At 41.2% G+C, this 18,759-nt stretch overlaps 1 protein-coding gene across 3 annotated transcripts in view; it reads right to left on the reverse strand.

The window, feature by feature from the left end:
• The window catches only part of PAK3 (p21 (RAC1) activated kinase 3), a 51,787-nt gene that overhangs the window by 15,871 nt on the left and 17,157 nt on the right, over positions 1-18,759 (reverse strand). For all 3 annotated transcript variants that reach the window (XM_077826113.1, XM_077826111.1, XM_077826112.1), the window contains 3 exons: positions 17,905-18,036; positions 15,182-15,344; positions 5,224-5,287 (listed from right to left, as the gene is read on the reverse strand). In XM_077826113.1, the coding sequence (XP_077682239.1) occupies positions 5,224-5,287; positions 15,182-15,344; positions 17,905-18,036 (359 nt within the window). The remainder of the gene's footprint in view (positions 1-5,223; positions 5,288-15,181; positions 15,345-17,904; positions 18,037-18,759) is intronic.

The raw sequence follows: 18,759 nt of genomic DNA on the forward strand, positions 1-18,759 counted from the left end.
CTCAAACTGTGATCATCTAGAGAGCCTTTCCTGCTTGTCTGCAGAAATGGATGGACCAGGATGGAAATTTTGGGAAGGGAAGCTGGAACATTTACATACTCTGAGTGAAAACCAGCTAATTTAAATTGAAACCAGTTAGTGTTGCCCAGTGTTACAAGACCTTTATGTTAGTTCTGTTCACCTGGAAGCTGAAATATTTCCATAGCATTTTAATTTGGCAGACTCACTCTTTTGTGCACCATAGACTGAGTGCCTGTATTGGAAACAATGTTAGCATTTGGCATGCTATGCATTCTTTTAATATAAATGCAAATGCATTTTTCTAAAACTAATTGTGGAGTTTAATCCAATTTGTTTTCATAAAAATCCAACAGTTTATTCAGGGTTGCTAATACTGAGCTGTACCTCCCTAGCTCATTCCTGTTAGGGTTTATTTAAAACAGCTATTTGAATTTGGATGCTTTTTTTTTTTTTTTTTTTGTAGGCTCAAGGCTATCTGGTAAGAATTTAGATAGATATGAGTATTTTAAATAAATCTGTAAATTAATTGCAATGCCACTATAATTTTATATTAGGGACTTTTTCTTCCAAGCGATTATAATTTCTGTTCAGTTTCTAACTTTTAAAATACATTGTAACATCTTAGTTTTAACAAAGTTAGGCACTTAGTGGGATCTGGAATTGGATCTGTCTCAGTATCCTGGTGAAGTAGAAGTGGTGAAGATGAACCAAGAAACTAAATCACAGAAACCATAAAATATCTTTATGATAGAAGGAACCAGAAACTGATTTGAGCCAGTGTAGCCTTCTCTATCAAGCAGCATAACCTACATTTCCTAGGTATCCTGAAATGTCCTCAAATCCTAAACCAAGAACAAATACCAAAAAAGAGATTCAGCTCTGAAGCTCACCTATTTCCAAGTGTGACTCTGCTGACTAAAGTACGCTGTTTGCTAACCATATGGAGCACCGCGGAGTGATTGCCCACCCAATTCACTTTTCCTTAAATCAAAAGCTCCTCTTCAGCTGCAGTCTGCCAGGGAACCATGTCTTCCCCTCTAGTCTCCAGTTTCCTTATTAGCAGCCACTGAAAGATCTAGCCACTCATATCCTATTCTATTACTATCTTCAATATCATATTAACTGATTATTTGTAATAAATGCCAGGAAATCAGCTCAATAAGCTGTGTCATCTTCATTAACATTAACTAAATACATAAACAGAGTAATGGCCACATCATCTCATTTATTATGTCCCATCCTGTAAATAGGCACATCAACTCCTTGTCTCACTTGAAAAGCAAAGCCTGAATATATACCATCCTCAGAACAGACTTCACTTCCCACGTGCTTCAGCTCTCTTTTGGGATCTGTATTCAGTGCAAGGTAAAGGAGGATTTACAGTTCCCTTTGCCAGACTCGTGAAATATGTGGAATGAAGCTTTGCTATCACAGCGGCCAAAATATATTTTCATCTTGGCTATGAGATTAAATGTATGTCCTGTCATCATAAAACCAAAGGGATTGTTTTTGTACGTCTTTTCTTTAAATGCAAACACTGCTCTGCATTTTAAAGTAAGTCCTTAATCCGAGTCATTTTATATTTTTCACAGTTTAAAAAAAGATGGGAGTGTCTCAAAAAAGCTTCCTTCAGGGAAGCCTGCAATGATTCAGATGCTAACCCAAAATTCTGTGGTCACAAAATCAAACAGGAATTCTTTGTTGTGAAAGATATTATACACCCCACTTTTAAGTGACTAAGAAATCCAGCAAGAATAGCTTCTCTCACTGTTTTCCTACTTGCAGGTCTGAAGTTTAAAGTCATCATGATACACAGTAGTAGGTAGAGAGTTGATAGTCATGCTGATGGTTAAGGCTGCCCAACATTTTCCATTAGAAGACCCTGTTTCCTGTTTTCAGGTGCTCGTAACTTTGCCAAACTTCAACCAGTTGGGCTGAAATTTTCCATGTGGGGTGTTGGTCTCAGGCTACTTTTTTTTTTAAGCTTCAGCTAAAAATTTGGTTTTGAAAGTTCAGTCACTTCCAAGACTGTTGTTTTGCCTGTTAAAAACTTCCTACAACTGTTTCACTGAGAAGCTCTAGTAGGTCCATGTTCGGGAGTAGGGTCTTGAAATTTGGTGGGAGAAAGCAGGTTACCCTAGCGTCAAGGGTGCCTTTAGCTGTTCTCCTGACACTGAATGAGGCAGGGGAAGTTGTGTCAAAGAAGTGTGAGATCATTTAATTAAAGCCTATCATAATGCAAATGCATGAGCAACCTTAATTGTGTCATTTCCTAACTTTTAAGAGCTTGACTTTACCACTTTAACATTGTGTAAGATGGGTTATTGGGGTGTTTTGGGGAGGCTTATATATATATGAAGTTAACAATGGCTCAAAATGGTTCTGGTCTATTTCAAGTTGAATTTTGGGCAATAATTCCAGACAGTTCTAATTTTATCGAAACTTCTTTGCACATCCGCATTTTGAAACAAAATGTTTGCCATCAAAATAAGTTATTTTGGTAATAGCAGTATTTATGTGCCTTGCAGCTCCCTGACAACCACTGCACTCTTGCACTATCTATAGTTCTAGGGTAAAGTGACCTGCTTAAAGGAAGAATGTGTTTGCTACAGTCTTAACATTGTTCTCTAGTGTCTGGACAGAAAAAAGAAATGCAGACGGAAGTGAGTTTGTTTCTATAGATACATATACCTCCCTTGTGTCCACTGCTTGCTGTTTTCAGCAAAACTTTCTGCTTTGAGGCAAGGTGTGTCTCTCTCCCCTCCTCCCTCCCTCCCCAAATTCACATAATCCCAACTAAAGAAACAGCCTCTTCATTTCTTTGATAAAATTGCTGTCTAATACACTGGAGTACAGCATATTAAATTTAGATTTTCTGTAAAGTTTTGAGTAAAAGTGAGTAACACATAATGCTCCAATTCTAGAAGCCCAAAGTAAGAAGATTGTTAGAATAATGGCTACTAAAGCTTTACCTGCTTCTAAACTCCTGGAAAGATATTTGCTTCTACAATGATAATACATTGTTTAATGTACAACCCCAGCAAAAAAATCTTATGGTTTCCCATAAATGGTTATCAGAAATGCAAAGACTTTAATTCTTCTGTAAATAATATTTTGTGGCTGTGGTAAATAACTTGCAGTAACACATTATATTAGTGTTTGTTTATCCCATCAGAGGATTGCAATTATCTCATCTTTGTAATGCCCAGCTCTGGTGAGAATATGCCTCATGCTTAATCTACAAGGGATTAGATTTGTGATTCCACAGGTCAGAGAATTTCCACGAAAACAAGACCAGAAAGAGGCACCACTATAAGTACAGGAAGACACAAGTGTATTGAATGAAGAACTCAAGAAGTTAAAGAAGAGCCTAATTTCTCACTACTTACATATATGCGGTTTGATCCTGTTTACAAGATTTACATTCTAAAATGTATATTTATGGAAATTAGAAAATACTCACATTGGGACTTAAGATGATCAAAAAGTTCCTACCTAAACCCATTCAGAGCACCCTGTAAGGTGGATTGTGGCTTTGTTATACTATGGGTCATATTACGTTTCATTTCTCGTTTAACTTTAATGAGCACATTTGATGTTGTAGAATCAGAATGAAGATGTAGTTTTATCTATTTTAAGTGATATAAGGTAAATGAAAGTAATGAAAGCTGACATTATTTGAAATCGTCTTGCCATAACTGCCCTTTCAAACCAGAGTCTTTTTATTATAAAACCTAAAAGAAAAAGCAATGTGAGCTTGAAAAGACATGGTCTCTTCTTGTTCTGCATGTGCCAGTTCCAAGTCAACCAGAAGTTATAGAAAATTCCAAATCCAATAATATATACAATGCGCAAAGATACCTGCTAATCTTAGTACCCTTAATTCAGTGATAATTATTGCTGGTAACCTGAAGGCCCAATTTTGCTCTTACATGATGTAAATCTGGAGTAACTCCACTGAAAACAATGGAATTACAATGTTACATAACTGGCTGTGATGGAGAAGAGAATCAGACCCTATATGTAGTCAGCATTAGTATTTAAAATGCATGTCACACACCACACAATTTCAAAATTACCTTGTTCTTACCAGTCTGATAAAGCATACATAGGATTCCATTCTGGGTAAACGCCTAACACTTTGAAGACACCATGTTTATCATTACTAGCAAATGCTGTATCTTATGGGCAGCTATTGAGGATTCTGTGCATCAGAATGGATTGCATTTCTGTATACATACTTTTCATTACATATGCTGGGAAACAAGGGTTATTTAGCCTCTGACTTTTGTTCTCAAATTACATGATTTTAAACCTGACTCCTGAAATACTCTCTTTAACCACTAAATGATTTTTGACTAATGTCATTTTGAGCTGCACAATAACACTCATCAGATAAAATGATAAATGGCATTTTTCATGCAATAAAGTAAAGGTAAACTTCTGTTTCTCTAGTAGACCTATGTAATTCTTGGTCATATCAAAATGGCTTCTTCCATGAAGGCAGATGAACCACACCACACATCTGAGGGATGACAATTTTGCCATGTCCCAGTAACTTATGCAATCAAGCCAGCCATCATGAAAATTTCTTTGATGACTCCTTTTGGCCACAAGAAAATACTGATCAATGTGGAGGGAACAAGTACAATCAAAACAAATATTCTGAATGTATATGTAACTCCCTTGACTTCAAAGAGGTAACGCCAGCAAAGTATTTGGCCCATATTTATGCATATAACTCCAACTGCAGACTGCGATGGAACCCAAGATTCCAACGTGGGGAGGGATAGCTCAGTGGTTGGAGCATTGGCCTGCTAAACCCAGGGTTGTGAGTTCAATCCTTGAGGGGGCCATTTGACGATTGGTCCCCCTTTGAGTAGGGGGGTGGACTAGATGACCTCCTGAGGTCCCTTCCAACCTTGATATTCTGACAGAACAAGGAGTAATGGTCTCAAGTTGCAGTGGGGGAGGTTTAGGTTGGATATTAGGAAAAAAAACTTTTTCACTAGGAGGGTGGTGAAGCACTGGAATGGTGGTGGAATCTCCTTCCTTTGAAGTTTTTAAGGTCGGGCTTGACAAAGCCCTGTCTGGGATGATTTAGTTGGGGATTCGTCCTGCTTTGAGCAGGGGGTTGGACTAGATGACCTCCTGAGGTCCCTTCCAACCCTGATATTCTGTGATTCTATGAACAGTACTTACCCTTGACCAATTTTTTCAAATCGTGTATATTTCTTCTTAGGGTCACCAACACTCACAATGCTTCCTGAAAGAAAAAAGAACAATGAAGCTCTCTTGAAAATGAGTATTATATCTTCAGTGACAATCTGTGGCAAGTCAAAAATCCACCATTATTGCCTGGCATCATTTGCATTATGTGCAGTTTAGATTCAATATGATACTACTAGAGCACACAGATTAGATATAAGAGTAGCAGTTTAATAATTCAGGTGGCATCTACTGGTTTTTTTTAAATCCATTGATGAGCATGTTTGCCTCTGGAGCTGGAAAGAAAACTAAGAACACGAACTGTAGAGAAGAGCTCACGTAAGACTCAGATATGAGTTAACGAATGAATAAATATGTAAATGAGTGTTTGTATACTTAAATGTTAATGAGCGCTAGCATAACAATGCTAATTTCCTCAGAACTAGCTAGTCTCTTTATGATTCCGCAGGGGGGTTCATACTTTCATATACTGAACCCAACTTTGTTTTTGGACTCAACTTTTATAAGCAGTTGCCATGTAGACACGAGGAAGAAAGTGATAAAGAGTTTCCTGGAGTGACTCTCCATTAGCCCTTCCTTGGTTTGCCTTTTTTAAAAAACAACAGTTAACATCAAATAATTAATTACAGGCTTTTGACAATCTTTATGATGTAGGCTTCATTGTGAAAGAGATCTAATTCACTTATATAAGAGCAACACTGCTTGTCTTCAGTCTGACTTTGATCAGTAACAATTATTTTATTCAATACTTTACAGTGAACACACATGCTAATCTTACTACATGAAACAGCCTTTTAAATGGATTAGAAGAGCAGCAGTATTCTTCAGACTGGAGCTTTTAACGTCTTTAAAAAGTTATCTACATTAATAAGGTGCTGGTAATTTTACAAATAAATTGATCTCAACAACAAGCTATGGTGGATGGAGTGCTGCCCTCTATTGAATAATTATTGCAACAACAGGCTTTGATTGAAAGGCTTTGCATGTAATATTCAGAAAGTTGCAAATGAATTAAGGGTGGGATTTTCAAAAGAGTGTGATTTAGGCACACAAGTCCTATTGAAAACAAAAATGCTAATAATTTGGTAGTTTCTTGCTTGGCCAGCAGTGTAAATGGGCTGAATCAGGAAAAAATAGAGCAGTATTTGGGAAAGTGTGTGTAAGCAGAGTCTGAATGAGCTCTCTCCTGACATCTAGTGGTGAGCTGTGGAAAAGGACTTCAGGAGTTGATCTCATTTGCATGGGCACACCCACCCTGCCTAGGTATTCAGCACGATGGGATTGCTTGCCCAAATGTTCACTTGTGGCTTCTGTTAGATCTCCAGTCTCCTTGTTACTGGGGCAGGAGTAATAAAGGGTTGTTATCCTTGTGTGAACTGAGGGCACCAGAACTGTACCTCGCATACCCTGATTGAGAGACTCACCCTCAACTGAATGGCACTCGCTAGGCAGGGGACATGGGTTCCAAAACCCAATGAGTTAAGAGAGGGTGGGGACAGGTACTTTTACTTGTTGGTGTGGTTCCTGTTTAAGGATTCTGAACACCATTTGACTCCCTTTCTCTCCACAGTATAATAAAAGAGCTCATTTAGACTCAATTGAGGGTCATGTCATATGCTGCAGAGCTGAAATCACTGATACCTATATCTAAGTATTAGACCTACTTTGGGACAGTGTCTCTATTGCAAGAGACTGCCCAGTGTGCACGAGTAGTAAGGCTCCTCCACTAACAGCTGAAATCACTGAGAGCTGTGTTAAGTGGTGGGCCCTGAAGACATCTTGTCGAGTGGCCAGCCAGGCAGCTGGCAGAGAGGAGTGGCCAGCAGGGTTGCTGGCGGAGAGGGCCAGGGCCAGAGCAGAGTCCTGCAGAGAGGTGCAGCAATCAGTGGCGGGGCAGCAAGCGAGTGCCCAAATCAGCGGAGCATGTAAGGTGCCTCCTTACCCCCCCTTCCACCCAGGGTGGGAGGTGAACTCTACAGATGAACCTCTGAACTCTGGGGCTGCACTGGGCAAGGACAGCAACTGTGAGTGGGGTGCAGAGAAGGGACGGGCACATTAAAGGGACTTTGAGTTGCTGGACTTAAGAACTTGACAGGAAAAGGACACTACCCAACCTACTTGAGGGTGGGTCTTTTGCTCATGGTTTATGAACAGTAGTTGTGGTGTTTTCCCAAATTAATGCTGAGTTTCTTCCCTCCTTTTATTAAAAGTTTTTGCTATACTCAGACTCTGTGCTTGCAAGAGGGGAAGTACTGCCTCTTAGAGGCACCCAGGGGGGTGGTATGTAATTGTCCCAGGTCACTGGGTGGGGGCTCAAGCCAGTTTGGTGAAAAGGAACTCCTAGATACTCAACCCAGCCCTTGTTGCTGCTGGCTCCACCTGGCAGAAGAGTTACGTGTGCTTAAATTGAGTAATGGAGCCACAATCTTATAAACCCAAATCATACAAAATTAATGTTACTTTTTCTAGTCCACTTTCCTAGATAAAACATAAAAACTGATGAAAAGTAAAATCTAAAAACTTAATAGCAGGGTAAATAGCTACTAAAGATTTAATGTACAGTGTACACTACTAAAATATTTTGAGAAGATTATTCCTTAACTGAGAAAAAATGTCTGGAATGCGATAATGATTTGTGTGCACATATCTGGAAATTTACACCCCTCTCTCTCTCTTGTGTTTACTTGTACTTCCAAATTATGAACATCTAGTTGAGCTGCCAGTAATTGTAAGTAAGTCTCTTTCTCTCCTGTCTATGGTATTACTATGGTGCTCAGTGCTCTGGCATCTAATGCTGATGGGTGTCTGATTGACTCCTCTCCGGCCAGTGCAGTGGGAAGCACAGATACTGTCTGGTGCACCCTTTAGTAAAAGAATCCTGCTGGTCAAGGCAAGATCCCTAATGGGGAGCTGTCGGGAATGGGGATGTGCTGTGGAACATGCTATACTACTCCCCCAACCAGGAGCATCATGAACCGCAAGCCAGCATTTGCTACTGATCCCAGCATATGTTCTTGCTGGCTGGAGGTGCAGCAACCGGCTCCCACATGCCTCATCCTATAAGAGTGCAGCACAAGGTATTCTAACTGTATTTTCAGACTCCACCTCAAACATTTATTGAACTCAGCATTTCAGGGACCTAGTGTGACGAAGTGGGACTGTTCTTAATGGTTCCTCTGAATAGTGTAGGGGTGCCTCAGTTTCCCCTATGCAGTTCTTAAGTATCTAGGTGGTGGGGTAAGGGTGTATGATCATTGCAGTGCCCTAGAGGGCAGGTGTGTGCAGGGGTCTGGACACAGAGACTGGCCGACACCCTGTTTCCTGGCAACTGATGGCCTGGGCCCTTCCCCTCTGCAAGGTGAGAACTAAAGGAATCAGGTGCCCTCCGGGCCCGGGAAAGGGACAAAGCCCAGAGGAGGTGGGGGGGGCTGGAGGGAGTTTCAGTTTGGGGCTAGGTGGGACATGGAGTGAAGTACAGATGTGGTTGTCTGGCTCACTTCCCCCCAAAAGGCACCCAGCTGAGGGGTCCTGTTCTCTGCACCTGCAAACTCTGTGTTAGACCATGTTCCTGTCGTCTAATAAACCTCTGTTTTACTGGCTGGCTGAGAGTCACGTCTCACTGCAAAGTTGGGGTGCAGGACCCTCTGGCTTCCCCAGGAGCCCCACCTGAGTGGACTCGCTGTGGGAAGTGCACGGAGGGGCAGAGGATGCTGAATGCTCCGAGGTCAGACCCAGGAAGGTGGAAGCTGTGTGAGCTGTGTGTCCTGAAGACAGGCTACTCACAGAAAGGCGACTGCCCCAGAGTCCTGACTGGCTTCATGGGGAGCAGTTCCAGAGCATCGCCCAGGGACTCCATGACACCTAGCTAGAAGCTAACTAGTTTACACTTAGGTGGAAAAGCAATAATCCCCACACACTGACAAATGAGTGATAAATGGAAGAGGAAATGGACTCTCTTCAAGTGTGTCATGGGTTTGCTCAAAGCAAACTTCAAACGAATGACAGCACTGAAATGCTATTGATTCCAGTCCACTTATGCTCTCTGAAGTTGGCAGAGTGATTATATACAGCCACTAACCAACCCCTTACCACAGATTGAGAGAAGTGCAGTAAATGCGTTTAAAATAAAAATAATAAAAATGCCATCCAGAAAGGAGAAATGAAATGATTAGATTTTAAAGTAATTAAATACTTCCCATGATAGAGCAGTGATTTCTGAGGAACACAGAAACAATTCTCTGTATTGTTCTTTCAGTTGGAGACACACAATCACAATACTTTACTGTCCCCTTTAACCAGAGACTTTTTTGTTTAGCAGGGAAAAAATATATTTCTAATGTTTGTTATTTTAAGAAACGGTAGTGTCCCACTGACAGTGGCTTGGTATTATCCGTAATTAGAATGAAGGGCATTTTAGGAACAAAGGGAACCCACTTACACAAAAATGCTTCATGGTGAGTTGAGATTCATTATAGCAGAGAGGAGCTGTCTAGCAAAAGAGCCACTTCTTCACCTTGGGAATAATGATATGCTCTCTTGATCCTCTGCAGTGGCGAGGGACACTGGCTGCTGGGGCAGGGTACACCTTATTTTCATTTGGTAGATGATGCAGCAAGATGAGCCAAACTCTGTTTTACTCCACAGCAGGGACAGCTGCATGGAGACTTACTTCTCCTGCATGGAGCAGCGGCAAATGCTCTTTAGCCTGGTCCATGCCACAAAAAATACCCATTGCTGACAACAGATGCAGCTGAATTGATAATGAACACTGTTTAGCGCCAATCAGAGCCTAGAATAAACTGTGTTCAGCATCACTTCAGAAACTGTACTTAAAACCTGCAGTCTGCAAGGTAGTAACTGCTGTAATCCAAGGGGAGTTGCACAGTGGAACTCTATTAGAGCAGAGATGCTTCCTATAAGAGTGAGCTTCCTTATAGGAGTAGAAATCCATTGAAATGCATAATGCAAGACAGGAGTTTTACTGTATTCCATTTTGCTACAAACAGAATTTCACTACAAAATGACTGGTAACTTAAAGACAGTGATCAGTATGAGTCTCTAAAGAATTGTATCCAGAATCACTCTAACTTAGTGCTGTGTTGAATACTACTAAATCTGTGTCTGCATAATGTATTATCTTCAGCTAATTGACGGCAATAGTGTACCCATCAAGAGGACTTTCGGGGAGCTCACTCAGAGGTCTAACAAGACACTGGTTTCCTGCTACAAGAGATCAGAGAAGAAAGATACTAACAAATATATTTAGGTCAGAATTTTCGGAAGTGGCCACTGATGTTGGGCATCTCAACTTTCAGGTACCTAATTTTGAAAATTACGTTAGTAAAATTAGTTAGTTTCTCCTCTCCTCTTCCTTTTACACCAGTGCAAATCAGAGTAATTCCACTGAAGTCAACATTATATTGTTGTAAGACCCCAATTCAGGATAGCACCCCCTAATATAGGTCAGCACTTAAGCATGTTGCTAACTTTAAACTTACAGTTAAGAATATGCATAACTGTTGTCCTGAACAGGGATGGACTTAAGCGCATGCTTAAGTACTGTCCAAAATCAAGGCCTAAAACAGGCATATATGAATGCTGAATCAGGACATTTATGTTTTACAATTATAATGGAACATACTAATGATTTCATTATAGACGGAATTTCATTTTATCCAGTCTCAGTACTAGAGCATTTACTCCCCAGTAAAATATGTGATGAAAGCGATCACATGATATTTCACACAGAAGAGAATTAAACTAATTTGAAGGCTAGGATTTGGAGGCGAGGATTTCTTTCTAAAATCTCCACGTCACATATTTGCTCGAGGCAGACCTTCAAAGACCTTGCTCATGTGGATATCAGATTCCTGAGATAGCAAAAGGAGAGCAGGTGGTTGTAATGCTTCAAAGAAATAAACGGAAATAAATCCAGGGCTCAGTTTTAAGCTGAGAAACACAGGCAATTATAACTGTACATCTTGAATAATCCATTGCTGCAGGTATACATGCCTCACAAAACCAGCAGTGTGCCTGGGGATCTCATGTTAGAAGCATGCCTCAAATACGTAGCCTCAGCTAAAGTAGCCATTATGAGTTGATATGCAAGGGGGTAACTACCTGCACTAGAAAATATCTTCTAACTTACTTCATTGTCTCCTGGGTACTGCCTAGCTTCTTTGAGATCCAACTCTTAAAAGATCTACCACAGAATCATAGAAATGTAGGACCTGAAGGGACCTCAATAGGTCATCTAGTCCAGTCCCCTGTACTCAAGGCAGGACTAAGTAATAACTAAACTGCTCCTGACAATTGTTTGTTTGTTTAACCTGTTCTTAAAAGCCTCCAATGATGAAGATACCACAACCTTCCTGGGCAATTTGTTCCAGTGTTCAACTGTCAGTTTTTCCTAATGTCCAACCTAAACCTCCCTTGCTGCAATTTAAGCCCATTGCTTCTTGTCCTATCCTCAGAGGATAACAAGAACAATTCTTCACTCTCTATTAATCTACCAGTCAATCTGCAAAAGGCACATTGCACTGAAAAATCTACAGTAGTGTTTGGGTTCACACTTGTAAGGGGTAAGCATTAGGATTCACGTCAGGTTGTAATGATTTTTGTTAGTCAATACTAGCAGTGATGAACAAGAGACACGCTGAGCACAGGTACAAGCAGTAATGTGCCTGGTCAGTGAAGAGCCACACTCTCTGCCGTGAAGAGGCTGCTGCTATAAAAGCGTTGCATTACAGATGATCTCAAACTTTGTATTCATTTTAAGGATACAGTTTTCGCTGTTCAGAATGTTGTTGACTTCAGAATCAAATGTAAAATGTTAAAAAAAAAAAGATCTAGAACTCTCCACTGAAATTATTTATCAACTAGTTAGAGCTGGGGACAGACTGAAAGGGCCTATTCTTGGAATCTGAGTATTCATCTGCTAAGAAAGTAGCAATAATCAGTCATTTTGCTTAGAAGCCTGAGAAACCTCTTTTGCTCTAGACTTACCAGAGTTTGGTGTACATCCCTGGGCCATGACCAATATATTTTCTGGGATAGCTCACAGGTGGACTCATTAGAGAACTATTTGGTTAGGAATTAATTGTGACAAAGTCTCATGTACATACTACAATAGATACATTGATGGTTAGCTACTGAGAGATGCTTGCAGAGATGTAATGTAATCATTTCTCAATGATTTTAATCAGCATCTGATTACTCCAGGTTACTGGCACCAGCTTCTTTTTAGACACTTTTAATGAGTGAAGAAGCTAAAAAGTAAAACTAAACTGAGTATAGTATAAAGACAGATTTCTATTAAAAGGCAATTTTTTCAGGGTTTTACAACTTCCATTATTTTTTATCCATCTTGATTAGATAACATACACCTCACGGCATTTGAGCACCAAACCCAGCTCCAGCACCCTTTAAAATGCATCCTGTCCTGCAAGAATGGAGCATTTTTTTAAAAAGGGACTCAGTCTTTTAAAAGGAACACAACTTTCAGGGCATGAGATTCCCGGAAGGCAGGAGGAATTTTATAGGGGTTTGACTATGTATATGAATTACATGGTGACTGTAGTAATACCATATTTTGTTGAGATCCCAACAGAATTTACAAACTGAGCAGGAACAGGCTGAGATGATGCCTAGTTGGAAGAACTCCAAGGAATACTTAGATGCTACAGGAAGTAGTGGGTATTCCATCAGCAGCACTGTAATGTAGCCCTGCAACCCGATGGCACCCAGCTACAAATCTCGGGTCAGGTCAAGTATGAAAATGACATTCTTTGGCTCGGGTCAGGACATTTTTAACATCGGTGTGCATGTGACTTCAATTTTCTGAAGCCCTCGTCCAACTTCCTATTTTTGCCTCTCTCCTCCTCCCTGCTCCCTTCCCTCCCCTTTCCCAGTCTCCTCCACACCATTCCCCTGCTCCTTCTCTCCTTCCACCCTTCTTTCTTCAGTCTCGCTCCTTTCCCCCTACCCCCTGTCTGAGCCTCTAGTCAGTGACCCATAGCTCTCCAAGCAAAACTAACACCCTACAAGTGCCCGGCATGAAAAAAAGTCAACACTCTTGGGCTTGGGTTGAGTTCTGGTCGAGCTTTAATATTAGGCCTGAGCAGACCTCCAGTGTAGTGCTGCTCTGTATTAACAGCTGAAGCTCTCCACTCCAGAGGCTGCTGCATTTCAATGGTTGGTGCCTTGTATAGGTAGTTTTAGTTACTGGACCAAATTCATCCTTGGTATATATAAATGCCAGAGAGCACAGAACTGTAACGAAGATACAGTCATAAAGATCTCCCTTCTATACCACTAAATCTGCAATCTGAGTTTAATACAGATTTATATGAAATCACAACAGAAACACTGGCTTGTAAATATGAGTATTTACGTACTAAGGGCTAAGCTAAAGCTTAATGAACTTAGCCAGGCTGGGGCGGGAGGAGAGGAGGCCAAAGCAGCAGTAATTGGCGGCATTATGCCACTGCAGACCCGAAACAGACATAGTACTGTTAGGATATAGATATTCAGGCCTGTCTGCAAAGGCCTGTACTTTAAGAATTTAGGTGTATTCTTATCGCTTGCTTAGTTCTAGAGGTACAAAAGAAAGAAATCACTGTCTGCCGGTGTAAGGGCCTTCTCTTACTGTGACAGATTGAGGCCCTGTTCTTAGGCTAAGGCCTTTGGCTAAGCAGCAGAGGCAGCCATAAGCTAGGAAGCGACCGGTCACATCCTCACATTCCAAACTAGTCACATTGAAATAAGGTGCTATTGGGCTGTTAGGCACTATCAGGACAGGATTGTATTCCTATCACCTCCAGAGAAAGGGAAGTGCCTAGAAAATGTAAAAGGAAACTTAGTTTGATAGCATCCTGTCTGGCAAGAACTCACTTATCAATAGCTGGGATGTGAAATCCTCGCTTCTGTGTTGTCTTGTCGTTGTAGTTCCCACTTTGCTATTGTTTGTCTGTATAATCTCTGTCTGGTTCTGTGATTGTTCCTGTCTGCTGTATAATTAATTTTGCTGGGTGTAAACTAATTAAGGTGGTGGGATATAATTGGACAATATGTTAGGATTGGTTAGTTCAATTTCAGGAAAATGATTGGTTAAGGTATAGCTAAGCAGAACTCAAGTTTTACTACATAATCTGTAGTCAATGAGGAAGTGAGTGGGTGTGGGTGTGGGTGTGGGTGGGGGTGGGCATGGGCATGTGGGTGAGGGAAATGGGAGCAGGGAATGGGGGTAAGAAAATTGGAATCATGTTTTGCTAAAGGGGGAAATGGGAACAGGGAATGGGAGTAAGGAAGTTGGAGTCATGTTTGGCTAAGGGTAGGAATGGGAACAGGGACACAGGTCTAAGGCTCTGTGGTGTCAGAGTTGGGAAGGAGGACACTAAGGAAGGAAACTGGAATCATGCTTGCTGGAAGTTCACCCCAATAAACATCGAATTGTTTGCACCTTTGGACTTCGGGTATTGTTGCTCTCTGTTCATGCGAGAAGGACCAGGGAAGTAAGTGGGTGAAGGAATAAGCCCCCTAACAAGTACCTTGAGGGGAGGGGATGTTCACCAGTTGCACTTGCTACTATTGTAGAAGAGGTGTAGTATGTGTTTTCTCTTCAGCCCAATGGACACCTGTTGGTGACTCAGTACACCAGGGGTTACTAGGCAACAGTGTTCAGTTTATCCAGAAATGTTCTCTCTCTCTGCTGCACATTAGAAAGCACAGGCAGGCAAATCACAGTTGTCCACTGAGAAGGAAGGGATTCCCTCCATCTCTGTTTCCTGTCCATTGAGCACAACTGCAGTGTATACAAGAAAGCCCAAGTGTCCCAGTGACACTAAAATAAGGACATTCCTTCTGCATGCATACAGGAGGGACACATAGAGACAACCTTTTATCAAACAAGAGGTAAGGCCAGGACACTTACTCAATTTCTCTAGGATCTCTTCATCCGTCATCTTGGATTTTTTTCGTTGCCGGTCCGTGTTTCTGTACAAAGTGTTTGTGTTTGAGTTCTCAGGCTGAGGGGTCAAAGCCTCTTTAACTAGTGCTGGTGCAGCAACAGGTTCAATTACAGACCGAGTGTAGATCTGCAACAGAAAATTATTTTGTGGTCAGAAAGGTGGGTCTGGAGATAGATCCCCATGAGATTTTATCTCACACATAAATAGGGACTCTGCCAACTTAAGTGTCACACTGGAAAAAAAGCAAAAACAAATCATGTTCCTTTACTTACTATCACCAATGGCAACTTACATTAAGATTGGTTTCAGAGTAACAGCCGTGTTAGTCTGTATTCGCAAAAAGAAAAGGAGTACTTGTGGCACCTTAGAGACTAACCAATTTATTTGAGCATGAGCTTTCGTGAGCTACAGCTCACTTCATCAGATGCATACCGTGGAAACTGCAGCAGACTTTATATATACACAGAGAATATGAAACAATACCTCCTCCCACCCCACTGTCCTGCTGGTAATAGCTTATCTAAAGTAATCTTCAGGTTAGGCCATTTCCAGCACAAATCCAGGTTTTCTCACCCTCCACCCCCCCACACACATACACACATACACCCCATTGTGTGTGTATGGGGGTGGGTTTTTGGAGGGGGGTGAGGGAGTGAGAGAACCTGGATTTGTGCAGGAAATGGCCTAACTTCATTATCATGCACATTGTGTAAAGAGTTGTCACTTTGGATGGGCTATCACCAGCAGGAGAGTGAATTTGTGGGGGGGGGTGGAGGGTGAGAAAACCTGGATTTGTGCTGGAAATGGCCTAACCTGAAGATTACTTTAGATAAGCTATTACCAGCAGGACAGTGGGGTGGGAGGAGGTATTGTTTCATATTCTCTGTGTATATATAAAATCTGCTGCAGTTTCCACGGTATGCATCTGATGAAGTGAGCTGTAGCTCACGAAAGCTCATGCTCAAATAAATTGGTTAGTCTCTAAGGTGCCACAAGTACTCCTTTTCTTTTTACATTAAGATGTTTGTTTCCTTTGTGCATTTCTCAAAACATGGACAATGAAAACTAATGAAGTCAGTTTTATCCTTATTTATAGTCAGTTTCATTTTTAGGTTGTTGGTTCTGCAATTTTATGTTTCAAACCCTGGAGGGGAACATTTACTTGCTTATAGTCTGATTAAGCTCTGAAGGGTGACTGTAAAAATGACATTGTGAGGCTCTGTGTCTCATTGATTCAAATTCTGCATTTACACGTACTGCCTGGGAACAGAGAATCAAGCTGGGCTCTTTCTGACCTGGGCTGAAACTCCAGGCAAGAAGTGCTGGGAGAGCAAGAAGACAGACACCTGGGGAAGAGAGGCTGTGCCCAGTTTGGTACTGGGGTGAAAGAATGAAACTTCAAAGAGAGAACAGACGCTCAGGGAGGAGAGGCTAGGCCCAGATGAAACTGTAGGTGAAGACTTTGGGCCTGAATTCTATTTTGAAATATTTTGTGCAGGGTTTAAAAAGTTGGATCCCCAGCAGGGGAAATGTGGACATTTTAAGGGGAAACTGAGGCAGGCCTCTGCAGAGCCATGCTTGGCTAGTACAGGGCACTACAGGGGAGGAGCATCTCTTGACAATCTGTAATAAAAAGATTTTTGGAACTCAGTTAAAAATGCTGCTGAAGATGCATGAGGCAGAAGCGTATCCAGCTCATCCTCCAGAGCTGTGGTGGGCAACCTGTGGCCTGTCAGGGTAATCCGCTGGCGGGTCACATGTGGCCTGCGGGCCTCAGGCTGCCCACCACTGCTCCAGAGCCTGTGATGGCTCTGTAGGACAAACAGGAGTAATAGTAACAAAAACTTGTTTTAGAGCAATTAAGTCGGAAGATAGGAGTCTGAATATACTGGGAGTAGCAGTCATGGTGCAAACCTCACCAAAGCCAATGTCTGCTCAGCTGAATCACAATGATCAGGTTAGATTCAGCAGAGCTGGATATAGCTGATTTGTATTTTCATCCTCCATAGCAGTGCATTTAGACATGACAGATCCCAACGTTATAATAAAAGGCCTTATTATTTTCATGATGGGGACCACATCTTAATAGAGTCACTATCTTATGGAATTCCCTCCTTCAATTTGTAATCTCGCAGATCACTTCTCCCATTCACAACTGTGTAGCATGGAATACCATAATTAGGAAAACATTTATATACTGTATCTGTCTTTTAATATGACAAATGCTTTGTCCTGTTAGAAGACACAGAATCGCACTGTCTATATTTGCTCTTCATTTCATCTCCCCATCACATCGGTTCAGTTTCTCTCTCTCTCAATAAGGAAGCAAGGAGGAGAGCTAGCACTATCGTAAGCCTTCTTTCGACTGACCATGGCTATGTCCACATTTATATATCTGTATTTTAAATAACATAGTATTACATACACACAAACACAATATAAAAACGGAACTCAGAGTTTCACAATACCTATTGGCAGAATGGGAAAAGCTCAAGATTACACGAAAAGCTTCAAATCAGAACCTGCTGGCTTCTGTAGGTTCATGGGAATTAAAAGAGGTAGTTAGGATTCTAACACTGAGTCTTCACCCAAAAGGAACTCTATACACTATTTCCTATTATAACAGATATATCTCTCAGTTATACCATACAATGACAACAGTAACCAAAGCTGCTAGTGAGCTTACTGATTTTGTATGCTCAGGTCGTGGTGCAATAACAGGTGGAGGTTCATTGTCATCTTCTTCTTCTTCATCATCTTCATCCTCTTCTTCTGAAACTGGGGGAGCTAAAGGGGGTTCTGATGCAGTTTTTGTGCTCTGTGGATAAAAGGGAGCAGCATAACTGATTGTTCACTTATTGTTTAAAGACAGCATGGGAGGCTTGTTAATAATGTACAGCATAAATCTACTCAGACATAACAGAGAATTTTACATTTATATTTAGTTGTAGAAACCTCAGTTGTTAGTTGCATATGGTGCATTCTTTTTCTATGATTACAAATATATGTATTGTTTGGTTAATTCATTTTGGTGTTTTTCCTCTGCCTCTTATTTATTCATGGCCAGTCTTGGTAAGATACTAGCATTTGGGCTAGTGAATTGTATCCTGTGCTGCATTATTAGAGGAATTAAGTTAAATAAAGGCAAATAAATCATTCATTTACATACTTAATGAAAGACTAATTTAACTGAGAACAATACGTGAATAGATGCAGGAGCTAGAAAATCATCTCTAGTTCCTGGTTAATTGCTTTGGCAATGTGTTTGCAGAAATGGTAACAGTTAATTAAGCTAATAAGTCTACCTGTTAGACTAAGGCCACGTCTACACTACCTGCCGGATCGGCGGGTAGTGATCGATCCCTGATCACTCTGCTGTCGACTCCGGAACTCCACCAGGGCGAGAGGACACGAAGTAAGTGATTCTAAGTTGATCTAAGATATGTCGACTTCAGCTACGCTATTCTCGTAGCTGAAGTTGTGTATCTTAGATCGATCCCTGCCCCTAGTGTAGACCAGGCCTAATTAATGCACTTCAAAG

This window comes from Eretmochelys imbricata, chromosome 9 (assembly GCF_965152235.1).
Source record: "Eretmochelys imbricata isolate rEreImb1 chromosome 9, rEreImb1.hap1, whole genome shotgun sequence".
Taxonomy (NCBI): domain Eukaryota; kingdom Metazoa; phylum Chordata; order Testudines; family Cheloniidae; genus Eretmochelys; species Eretmochelys imbricata.